We start from the raw sequence: 12,940 nt of genomic DNA on the forward strand, positions 1-12,940 counted from the left end.
TTATGTGAATGTCAGTATGTTCTTACTTAAATACAGTTCCATTCTTGATTTTGCGGTAGCTCATAATATTATTTGTTCTCACTTTCCCAGTAATCTCAGCAATGAAGGGCCCAAAATCCAAAAGTGGGTAGATTTCACAAGGAATCAGTTATATTGTAATGTGCTGTTTATTTCGGTGTTGACGTTTACCTATGCAAAATGTAGAAAAACACTTGCAGTTAATCCTTCCAAATCTGTTGCAGGTGGAGGGGTAGCCAATGCATTAGCTGTTTGGTTTTTAAAAAAGAAAGCTTTAGTCTTTGGCTAATGCAGCCTGATCCTGCATCAGTCAATCTAAATTTTGTCAGATACTTCAAGGGTCAGAGCCCTAGGTCCCAAATACTCCAAACTTCAGGGGTAAGAGGAATTTCTTCTGTTATTTTCATCATTTTGGAAGCTATCTTGCAGTGATCTGATCAAATACATGACTATGACTTACATATCAAAACCATATAAAGCAGATAATGAAAATTGTACCTCCTAGAAAAATTGTTTCTATAAATATTCATGAATTTGATCTAAAAATCCCCTTTTCTTCAGAGTTTGCATTACCTTGCGTTTACAAGAAATACGCAACTACTGTTCAAACTACATTTATTAGGTAATTGATCTATCTGGGCAGTTTCACAAAGGTCAAGTATGTTTCTTGATTAGGGTCTCTATAATTTTATATTCCATCCCCTGTGTTATCCATAATGTTTCCAAACATTACCAGGCATTTTTTCTCTCCATTCTCCCTATTTTTAACTCCTGTATATCATTTTTCTACATACTCAACTATCACTGCCTGCTTCTTTACAATTTCTGCCACTGTAATAACTCAGGGGATTGATTTATTTTGTTTGTGTCCACTAGTTTTTAGCTTTCCATTTTGGCTCCTTCTAAGGAGGAATTCAACTGTACGTTCACATTCACCTCCCCATATTACTCGAGTGGCATAGCAACGGTTAACCTGCAGTGCCAGGAGACAGCCTCTCACAAGTGAGTGTGGAGGACTCCCTGCTTCTCACAGGAATTGTCAACTGCTTCTTCTACTCTTGCCTGCCAGTGAAGGAGTCTAAAAAGTCTGTGGAACGGAGACCTAATGGCAAACACAAATGTGATGCACCTGCATCTAAAGGTGTAGAATCAAACCAAGACAAGGTTTTACCAAGAATATCAAAGAAATAAATTGCATACATATCTAAAAATGAAAAACATACCCCAAATTTGCAAAATACCTTTGAGCTGTTGAGATTTTATTGTTTTATTCCTCAGTGATAATGTAGGTTTTTCATCAATGACATACTCCATTTTCATCTTGGTTGAAAATAGTAACAGGCAGATTACCACTTCCATCCCAGGACTTTCAAAGGCACAAAAGGAGGCTAAGGAAAAGAGGAGTTTCACCTTATTCCTGATCCACTGGATGTGCAGTGCCTGCACAAAGAGGGTAATACTGGTTTTGGATGTCATATGCTTCCATTTCTTCTCTTGTCTAGGATTTGACAGTTTTGCAGCCACTGTGTGATGTGTGAATTTCAGCTTATCCACAGAAGACTAAACTACAAAAATAATTTTCCATCAGATCAGAAAAAGAGTCTGTCTTAGTATGTGGTCCCATAGTTGTTATAATTTCTGCAGAGGAAGAAGGAGGGCATGTGGCTAGGGGAAGGAGTGGAAATGCCTGTTTTAGTAATATGCCATAATTACCAATTTGTAGTAATTGTCAAGCCATGTTTTTTGGCACCAGTAGTTCGCTAACTCATTTAAATGCTCTAAAGATAAATATCTATAAAGATAAAATCTGTAAAAAATTAAAATAATGAGGATTGTGTAGGACCTATATTCATTTAAATAGATGGATGCATTAAAAAGTGCTAAGTTATGTAATTATTAAAAGTTCTTCCACATTAAAAACATCCTTTTCTGGAGCCCGTGTGAGGAAGTTGATTAGTCTCCATCAAATAACAAAGGGTTCAGATGCTGTTCAGTGATAATACCTGTAAGATTCAAATACAATTATCATTTAGTAGTTTCATTTTAACACTAAAGACTTTGCACTGCAGGCTTCCCAGGTAAGCCCAAGAGTACTATGAATACCTAGTTGATTTTGTTACAGGAATATGCAGAAGTGACTCTTTGTAACCAGTGAAGACAATACTGATAAGGAATTTTCAAAATTAATTTGCTTTTTGGTCTTGCTAGTCTAGAAGCAAGATAAAATTGCTGGAGGTTTATTGGGTACCCTACTCTGTGCTATTACAAACTCTTTGAGTGCTGAGGAGCAAATCCTCAAATGCACGCATCAAACTGCACACTGCCATCATCAGACCCAGCACTCTACTTACAGAGCTAGCAGAATTGCATTTTGCAGGCCTGTACACCAAGATGACACTGGGCCAGCCTGTCTATTTGTGTTTGTTTATTTAATGTCCCTTGGGAAAGACAGGACTTCCTATGGGATATGGCCATGTGAGAAAGGGAAAGGGAGCTGTGTTAAGAAAAACACTATAGATGAGCACTTACTTGACTATTTCAGCTGAACATTTTCAGACAGCTCCCTTAAGTCACAGCTGTTTGTTACAAGTCAGATTATTTTTCCTTATTGAAAGGCTCTATGACAAATCTGAAAGCAGCTTAAATCTTAATGCAATATTGATATATCATTTACATGTTTTGTTTTCAGCAAACTCCAAGTAAGTCAGAGTCAAATGGAGTGTTACTTCTGGAAAACATTACCTGTTAATTTAGTATGGTAATGTGGGAAGTTTTTTCCTGCATGAAAAAAGAAATCCTTTGTGCCAAATGCAGTTAGATCTTTTTCAGGTTTCGTAAGACCAACCAAAACTGAGAACTATTTATGTGAGAGTAAAGAAACCTGTATAACAAGTATCCCATTGTTTTACTAGACAGAGAAACAAGAATTTATAGCAACCTAAGGCATGAATTATGTATCACTTACGGCTTATGTAGTGGTGATTTTGGAGATAAAGGTTTTCCATTATTAAGTGCAAATAGGATACCAGTGGCATTTCTTTTCATGTGGACAGAAGCCTTTGCTATGAATTCTCACCTGAAAGGGCAGTTTTAAATCTGAATTAACATGAAAGGAATTAGCAGTGTTTTGTTTTAACTTCCAAGTGACTTGGGGTTGAGGAAAGAAGTTGGCAACATGTAAAGAATAGCACTACTTCATGTCTGTATTCCCTCCCAAACTCATCTCACAAAACTATCCTGAAAACCAGTGACTTTGGCACTGTACAGTAAGATTTCAATTTACCAAAAACCTCTCAAGTTGTTACTTTCACCAATCTAAATTGCAGTAGGTATTTCAGGGGAAGACTTTAACTTAATTTTCCAACTCTACCCTCAACTAGTGAGGCTACAAAACATTCCACGTTTAACCTCTCGAAAACTGCCCAAATATGTAAATTCAGCAGGGTAAAAGGTTTAAGAACTCCATTTGTTAAAGTACAGTCATGATCTTGCATCTCTGATTCTCCTCCCTTGGAGCATGGGAGGAAAATCCTGTATTCTGTAAACATAAAGCAGTAACGTGGCAATGACAGAAGTATGTTTTTCTTCTCTCCTTTATCTCTGTGACCTTTCTCCCATAGAAGAAAGACTGCACCACAACCTATGTTTTAGATGTAACGTATGCAAAGCTTTATTTCATGACATGCAAGTTAAAACTTGCAGTGATAAAAGCTCAGTTCTTTCCCCTGTGCTGCCCTTGTGATGACACTCAAGCTTCATGGGTGGCTGATAATAATCACAAAATCTACTGTGTGCTCTTTACTTGTTCCTTGAGTCATTGTGCAACACATCAAGTTCACAGCATTGGGAACTTCCCGTAAAACTGCCATCTAATAAGCTACATTTAAAAAGAAATCCAACTCCAGTCCAGTTTGTCAAAAACTCTTTCACAGTTGAACTTTTTCCATGGGAAAAACTACCTAAGGCCCCTTCCTGCTAATTGCAATTCTTCGGTCTGTCTTTAAAGACGCAATATAATGTTTAATTTCCAAATCTACTCAACCTTCAAACATTGAGTTCCTGCTATTTTTCTTTTATTCAGTTACTGAAGTTTACACCACAGCCTCCACCCTTAGCTTTTGCCCAGGAAAACTGCTATTTCTCACTAGTACCTACACGTTAGCACTGTGCTTTTATCGACTTTGCAGAGAGCTGTTATTCTCTTATAGTCCGACATTTGAGACTTAACGAAATAAATAAAACTAGGGACACAATACATGGACTGCAAAGTTACCTTTTCTGCCCCATTAATTTCCTTGTCCACTTTATCACATAAACCAAGGCAGGTGTTTCAGGCAGGTGTTGGGAAGTCCCTTTCGATGGGAAGAGGAAAAACAAGAAAGGGTGAAAAGAAAACCTGACAGCCACTGCTGCAACCTGTACCTGTGAAATATGATGCACAGCGATAAAACGCAAATAGAAGCAACTGATTTTCCACACTTACTACTGTTAAGAAATGCCTTTTAGATGTCGTGTTCAACACAGGTGTTGAATGTAACGGCACAGTGAATGTGGACGGTGAATCCTCCTTCCTTCAGCCTCAAAACCAAAAAGGAATTCCATCTCTTGTGGAACAGAGTTCTGATCCTTCCAGATGCACAGACTACTTCATTGCTGGAGACCCGTTGGAGACTTCTTCAGCAGCTTAGACATAGTCAAATGATGAAAAAACATGATCCACCAGGACCTCTGTCACTGCTTGCAGTTACTGAAGAATCTGGAAGTTTTTACAGCTAGACGTCTGTCATTGCTTGCAGTTACTGAAGAATCTGGAAGTTTTTACAGCTAAATCAGTGGTTCAGTTTAAAATTTGAACTATCAGATACAGGCCTTGCTTACTAAATAAAGAGGAGTATTATGGGACACCTGAAGTCTTCAAAATGCCCTCTTCAAGGTTGTTCAGGAATACCATCCTCTTTTAGTACTTGGTAGTTTCTGAGAATTGTGCATAGTTGTAATTCTGAGGAGCACAAAGATAGCTGAACACTTCACACCGATGAAACTCTTTAGAACTATGGACACTGCAAACCTTTAATTTTATGCATGCAGTTTCACAACCTAGTATCCAAACGCATATTAGCAATTTGCTCACCACATAGCCATGAAAATCATGATTCTGCATGTGAATATGCTCCGAAAAGCCATAAATCAACAGAAACACAGGTTTAAAAATTTTCAATATTGAAATTTATTTCAAACTCAGGGGTTAAGCGTGGTAAATTTCCAATGGTCTGATAATGGCACACCCATGTCGCTATTGCGGAAATTGCACTAATTCCCTCTGCCCCCCTCCCCCTTAGAAATCTGGTTAGTTTTAACATCCGGTGGTTTTGCAAATAGTGTGGCTCTAGGACACTACTGCATTTCCTGAGTGTTCAAAGCTACTGTATTATACATTAAGCTGAAGGAAAAACAATGAAGTTATTATTCAGAACTAAACCAGCTATTTTACCTTGCTGCTGAAGTACGGAATCATAAAATGCAATGTATTTTAACAGGAGACAGTTTGGGAATGCCTGGCGGGGGGGGGGGGGAAGGAAAACCCAACTTTTTATAAAAAGCCATTTTTTTACTTCAACTTTAAACTAAATAGTTTTACACTTCAAGTCATTAACATCCAAACTATTAAAAACGGCCAAAGAACTTACAACTTGCTCAGATTGAAATGTAGTTGGGACTAAAATATCCATGTCGGTATTCTTTGACCTTTTAGGGTATTCCTAGTGGCTCTAACAAAAGCAGCACAACTGTCTCTGGTTTGTGTTTATCTTTTTAGTGCTCTTGAAAATGAGTTACTAAGAGCACTGACCAGAGTGCTTAAACATAGGATTTCAGACTATTGCCTTGCAACACACTTCAGCTTATTGTGCAAAACCCAATGTAGTCATAAACATCCCCACATTTAACACAATAAATTGTGCCAAGTATGTGATGTGAATGTCAGCTAATCCATCAACACATTGACAAATGTCAGCTTGTCTATTCAAGCATTGCTCGAGCCCAGGGTAAAATTTCATTTGTCACAACTGAACTCCTCCACAGGCAGACTGCATAGTCTATGTTAAGTTACTGGGTTTTGTCCAGAAAAATCTCTTCACAGCTGTATTTACATTGGCAAACAGGTTTAGAGGAGAGTTTCAGCCCTCTAAATTCACCATTAGTTAGTAACATCAGTAGAGGTCCCACCATCTGTTAGTGGGATTTTTCCATGAAAGACCACAACCACTTCTTGATCAAAACAAAGCTGAAGCAGTGGCAGCTGATGGAAATACTTAACCATGTTTTTCTAGCATAATTTTTATGATGCATTAGATTTATTGTCATTTACAGATGATTTTGGCAGAAGAGTTCTTCAGGCTGCAGCTGAACAAAAAGCAACTTCTTGTCTCAAGTTTAATCTTTTTTGTTTGTTTGTTTCTTTACGGAAATTTGTTTTGAACAAAGAGCTGATAGTCTAGGCAACTACCAGCAGGAACTACCAAGAGGTGATGTGTTCCACTCTAGTATTATGTCAGTGGCTTGCCAATCCTTTTCCCCTAAAATATTTGTAAAAACATTGGAAATACCTATGAAATTTATAAAACAGCTCCTTAAACATCTGCTTAATGCCCTTTCCCTCAACTATAAAAGACCTCCACATTTCAGGGTCTTTTTCTGTGGATACAAGAGAGAGATCGAGGAAGAGATAAAAGATAGGATAACTATCTTTTCACTCATTATGTTACAAAATTTAAATGACCACTACTCTAAAGATTAAATACAGACTTTACATAACCAATCACAACAATGGAAATAAACCATAACTGAAACCATATAAAATCCTTATCAGTTCAAGTGACAGTACATTAGTAATAGCCTTATAGGTTATACAGAAGATAATATACAGATTCTAAGTTATTTTTCCCCTCAAAAGCCACTGTCAGTATGATCACAGTCTTACTGTACAGACAAGTGACTTGAATATTTGTAAATGCTAATAGGGAAAATTAAAGTTATAAAAGAAAAATGTATCAAGTACACCTTTAGACATGTCTATACTATGATTTAAATTAAAAGCCCTAAGCATTACCCTATACACTCCACTTTCAGCCTAAATGGAGTATCAGTGTTAGTATACAAACCTCAGAGGGCACTGCTAATCTAATTAGTGTAACTATGCTAAAGCTATCTTACAAAGGAGATTAAGTTCAGATGTTTAGAAACCTTAACAATAACAGAAAGTTAGAAACCCTAAGCAGCTACTCATATTTAACTATAATTACCTTTTAAACAGCATTTGACTAAACTCCAGTATTTTCTATGGTCACTTACTAAAAGAAAGTTCTACCACACCTAAAGGATAAGGCATAGCCATCTACTAATTGGCATATTTGTTTATTTATCTCAGTTTGTGAAAAGTTCCTTATTTGTGTAAGCAGCAAAACAAATTTCAACTGAATGATTGCTATATGCAAAAGGACTGAAGGCAACTGCCTCTGCAGTGAACTTTACAGTTCTCAACAGCACACACGCAACATGCTATCTGAAAAAGTTACTAACTGAACTACATGTATTAAATACTGAAAAAAGTTTTACATTTTTTATTATAATTTATTTTATTTAACAATCTAAGAAGTTTGCAGCCATCAGAAGTTCCAGTGCAATTTCAGGTGCAATTGGGAATTCAGGAATCTCCGTAGAGCTGTTAGTATAGCGGACCTTGTAGGTGAAATACATGCACACTTTGGATAGGACATGGGATGGGATCTCTCTAAAATTCACCTCATTTGTTTCATTTTCTGCAAACTGTCCTGTAGAAAAAACCAAACCAAAACAAAACACCAAACCAAAAGTCAGACTCTCAGTTCACTGCAAGATGAAATGCTTTACCATGCGAATATAACACATTCTAAACAGACTTGTGTTAGTCCCATATTCCTAGATATTCAGCATAAAGCAGGATGTGCTGCATTTACAACCCTCAAGAATATTAAGATCCCCTGCATTACAAAATGTTTATTTTGGCTGCAGTCTATTAACAATATTGTGAACAACTACACCAGAAATTTAGGTTTAATTCTGATGCTTGCTTGGTAGGTGCTCTTGTTCAGTTCCAAAGGTCACAGTAACAGTATTACAATTGAAATTTCTAGCTGTCGTAGCCAAGAAAGAATAAATTTATATGTTCTGTATCTGCATATGCATACTTATCAGTAATACCTTCTGTGATCCCAGTAACTTTGAATTTTCCAGTTTCAGGCAGATTTGACAGAGGGTTGAAACCTCAAAGATACATTAACTTGATAAGCTGTGAAAGCAGGCAGCAGGAAGGATAGGTAGGGGATGACAGTACAGAAGAGAGAAAGCACCCGTGTCAACTTCTCCCTCTTTTCTCCTCCACCCTTTTGGTCTTCATGGATTACTTTGGACACTTAAACCAGAGGCAGTCTTATATATGCAGTAACATGAGGTCCTTCCCTGCTGCAAATTCATCTCCCCTCCTAAGCTAGCCTTTGTCATTAAAAACGGGAACTCTTTGCCAAAGGATCTCATGACCATATTGTGGCCTAAACCCCAGCAAATGGCTAAGCACCACACAACCACTTTCTCACTTCCCCCTGCAGTAGACAAGTGAAGAGGAAAGGAAGAGCAAAAGCAAGAAAAGTCATGGGTCAAGATAAAGAGTTGTTTAATAAGCAAAACACAAGTGGAAGAAAAGAAAAAAACAACTCCTGCAAAGGTGATCACTCACTACCTCCCATGGGCAAACTGATGCCCAGTGAGTTCCCAAGCAAAAGATGGCTAAATAGCTAACCTCCTTAACCCACTCCTCTCCCTATTTACTTCATGGCATTGTATGGCATGCAATATCCCTTTTGTTAGTTTGTGTCACCTAACTGGTGGTGTTCCCTTCCAACCCCTTGCACAATACCCCCACCTATTTATGGGGGGGGTAGGGGGGTGGGGAATAGTGGGAAACAGATAAGGCCTTGACACTGTGCAAACCCTTCAATAGCTAAAAACTTTGGTGTGTTATCAGCATTGTTTTGGTCACAAATCTAGACCACAGGATCATATGACCTGCGATGAAGAAAATTAACTCTGTACCAGCCAGACCTAGTACAGAATACTAAAGGCTCCACCATGGAGATGGCAATGAAGAGCTACCAATTCCTCTTTGCTTTGAACTTGACAGCTACACATCTCATGTAATGCCCTGAACTTCTCACACCATGGGAAACTAGTACTAATGATCCTGTAAGGTCCCTAACTCTCCAAAAGCAGACAGTCTAATTATATGGCTGGTAGTATGATACCCCACACAGGTGAAATGTTCCACTGGAAATAGGAACTAGGCAGGATCTGGAAAAGTTACCACTTATTCCAACTTTCACCCACTGCGTGATATAAATTCAAACCTGTCCAAAAGTGAGAACAGAGAACATGAAGGTACTATATCTTTTGTACTTACCTGGTCCACTCAACATAGCTTTTATTGTTCCCGATGTTAATGCATGCTCTCTTTTTACAATGAACTCATGGCCGTCAGAGGATATTAACTTCACATACATAGCATCTGGGCCCTCACACCCACCATACGTTTTCTCTTCTCCATCTATAATGGAAAACAGATTAACAGTTTCAGAACACAATGAGTGATTCACATCACTAAGTATGCAAGCTGCAGTCTTCTCTATGATTACAAACCAAAGAACCCAATATAATCAGAAATAAGACAGAAGCATTTTGCCTATTTGAAAATGGCTTCTCTGAATCACTCAGCTGTTTTAAAAAAAGAATTTATGCAAAAGTAGGAACTTCTTTTGTTAACGTCTCTTCTCTCTCATTTCTCCATCACCAAATTCTGACATGATTTCCAAAACCTAAGTATGGATGAAATTTTCCTTTAGACATTATCAGATGAATTGAACATACTACTGCTTCCCTCCATAAGGCTACTGCCATAATTATCATGGTTACTAAAATGTATGATAAATATGGCTTTTCTTACTAAAAGTTACCTGAATACACATAAAAAACAAACCAAACAAAACAGAAAAAACCAACCCAAAAACCCAAAAAAAACCCACCACCAAAACCAACCAAAAAAAACCAAAACAACCAACCAACCAACCAAAAAAAAAACCAACCAAACAAAAAACAAGTGGCTTTTGAAGTACAGGTAAGAGTAAAAGCAGTGAGTATTTCTGTACTGAAGAAATGACATGAAGTAAGGTTCACCCTCCCCCACTGCCCAGCCAAACCAAGCACCATGCAGTGTTAGTGCACATCTGTGTCGTGACTTTTGCTGGAAAGAGGGAAAGTACAAAAGCAGTAAACCCAAGGGAATTTGGAAACTCTCCTCACAGCAGTTTTGACTGTGCTTTTTTCCATTTCCCTTCTCCCTTCTGTCTCACTACATACCTACCCTCTGTTTCTGTAGAAGCCCTTATGCCCCTTCCCTTTTTGCTCCTTTATTTATTCTCTCCTAACAGTACTCTCTTTAAAAGCTGAAAAAACAACATGTCTGTTGCCACCACTGCACTGCTCACTTTGTGCAGGATGAACAGTTCCTCCATCTTGCACCTGTCTTGTCTACGCAGCAGGCAGGAACCACTGACAGCTTTGGGCCTGTAGAGTGTTCAGCACTACAGGACACCATCACACTAGGGAGACTTGACTCTGTATCTGGCCTTTGCATATTCCTGTAAACACTTCAGGAATAAAGACTGCAGTAAGGTTGAAATATTTGTGGAAAAAATGCGTGTAAAACCCCACCCCACCTAAATATACAATTCTATCAAATTCAGACTGAAAAGTTAATGCCTCCTTTCAAACACTGTGTTTTCTAAGGGACTAATATAGCAACTATTGCTAGAATACCATTAAAAGTACTTGAACTTGACACTGCACAGTATTTGATTTTCAAAACAGTGTTATCTTGACAAAAAGTTAAAAGTGAAAGTCCTGGAAGTTCTTCCAGCTTGGGAAAGTATAAAAGAAGAGATCTGTACCCTTCTAGAAAAATGATACACTGCCAGTATTTCATGACTGCATGTAGAAGTACGGGAGATGAAACAGGTATAGACTACAGCGTTGACATTTGCTTGTCAGAGTTGTTTTTCCTTCTGACAAAACAAGGAATAGGAATTAATTATGTCAAAGCACCTCACATTATATCTAGTGTTACAGCAAATACAGAATTCTCCCAATCAATAAAGCTGCTTTGTGAATTTGAAGTAAAAATTGAATTATCGTGCAGCTATTGCTGGTTTTAATAAAGTATTGCCAGTGCCAAACATGCTAAAGTACATTCAGCAAAAGTATAGATAAATCTATAATCTTTCCAATCATGTTTCATTAAGTGGTCATTTGTAGAGGCAGACACAACAGTTTTGGAGATTTAGTCAGATCACACACAATGTAACTTATCAGAAATCAGTCCTTATTATGATCTCTTTGCCAGAATTCAACAGGCTGACCTTAACTAACAAACAAAAAAATTTAAAACAGCACACAGTGAAATTTTTTTGTCTACTATGTAAAAGCTTAGTGCTACAAAAGCCTAAAGGCATCCTGTTTTAGCATGTAAATTTTCAGCACTATGCATGTTAAACAAGTGAAATCTATTGTTAGGTAGATGCATTCTGCACAGGTCTTTCAGCAAATGAACAGTCACTTCAGAAAATATTCCTAAAAACATCTGTAGGAAGTTCCATTAACCCTTGAGGCTACAAGAAAACCAGTGACAAGATCAATATTTAAAGTCTTACAATCCACCTCCTCTGCTGAACCTCCGAGATGATGAACTTACCCATTCTCTTCTTACTAATTTTTTTTCTTTTCAACTGCAGCTTTTGCAATAGGAGTGTCTGAAAAAACACAATAAACACAATTGGTAACATCTTCAGTCAGTAATACAATTGCGTAAGTCATCTTTAGTTATTAGCCTGAATGCTACCATAAACACTCTGCAGAAAAGAATCTCGATACACAGCATGCAATGTTGATGAACATTATGTTTTGAAAGCATTATGCTCTGAAACTTATTTTTGCTGTCGAGAGATCCCTACCATAATCCAGAAGCTGGAGAAAGGGGCCAACGGGAAAAGTATGGAGTTCATCAAAGGGAAACGCAAATGCCTGTACCTTGGGACGAACTACCCCAGGCAGTACTGTCTGGGGGCAAATCAGCTTTGCAGAAAGAGACCTGGGGGTGCTGGTGGACACCAAGTCAAACATGAACCAGGAATGTGCCTTTGCAACAGAGGTAGCCAAGAGCTGCCTGGGCTATATCAGGAGGCATGTTGCTGAGGATGGTGATCCTGCCAGGAGGCATGGGCTGAGGATGGTGATCCTGCCCCTCTACTCAGCACTGGTAGGACACATCTAGAGTGCTGGTCTCAGCTCTGGGCTCCGCAGCACATGCCAGGCTGAACTGAATCCTGCAAAAAGCCACAAAGATGACCAAGGGGTGGGAACACCTGTCATACAAGGAGAGACTGAGAGAACTGCAGTTGTTTAGGCTGGAGAAGAGAAGGGTGAGGGATGACTCTAATCAGTGTGCACTAAATACCTGGCCTCCAACTTATCCTTTCCAGGAGATTGACAGCTCCCGATACAGCCACCAATGTCACCTAGATAGTCTACTTCAGACACTGTATGTAGGTATTTACATGGTAAGTTAACCACTGGCTTCTGTAGGTTACAAATATTGACATCCAGCTTGCTCCAAATTTTGCCAGGTAAATGAATCCAAAGAGAAAAATAGAAGCACTTGTTTACAGAACAAATCTGGCATGCTCAGTTACAACATTTCTTTCTTTACTTTGAACTGCATCTCTGCTGTGGAAAAGAAAACTTGGGAAGAGAAATTCCACTCACCCAACTGCTGTCCTAAAAT

The 12,940-nt window shown here is 38.3% G+C and overlaps 1 protein-coding gene and 1 long non-coding RNA gene across 2 annotated transcripts; one reads left to right on the forward strand and one right to left on the reverse strand.

Annotated features, from left to right (window-relative positions):
- The first annotated feature begins 1,066 nt into the window (after nucleotides 1-1,066).
- Nucleotides 1,067-3,036, forward strand: LOC133206700 (uncharacterized). The gene is made up of 2 exons (XR_009723842.1): nucleotides 1,067-1,471; nucleotides 2,141-3,036. It is a non-coding gene; the product is annotated as an uncharacterized LOC133206700 (long non-coding RNA).
- A 4,586-nt stretch (nucleotides 3,037-7,622) lies between these two features.
- ELOC (elongin C) lies at nucleotides 7,623-11,909 on the reverse strand. The gene is made up of 3 exons (XM_061342888.1): nucleotides 11,852-11,909; nucleotides 9,509-9,652; nucleotides 7,623-7,847 (listed from the first exon to the last, which is right to left on the reverse strand). Exons 1-3 carry the CDS (start codon nucleotides 11,853-11,855, stop codon nucleotides 7,657-7,659), a joined length of 339 nt encoding a protein of 112 aa, XP_061198872.1. The 5' UTR covers nucleotides 11,856-11,909; the 3' UTR covers nucleotides 7,623-7,656.
- Nucleotides 11,910-12,940: the final 1,031 nt, after the last annotated feature.

Source organism: Neopsephotus bourkii, unplaced genomic scaffold (assembly GCF_033783945.1).
Source record: "Neopsephotus bourkii isolate Nb327-2 ecotype Australia unplaced genomic scaffold, CSIRO-AGI_Nbou_v1 NB_1820, whole genome shotgun sequence".
NCBI lineage: Eukaryota > Metazoa > Chordata > Aves > Psittaciformes > Psittacidae > Neopsephotus > Neopsephotus bourkii.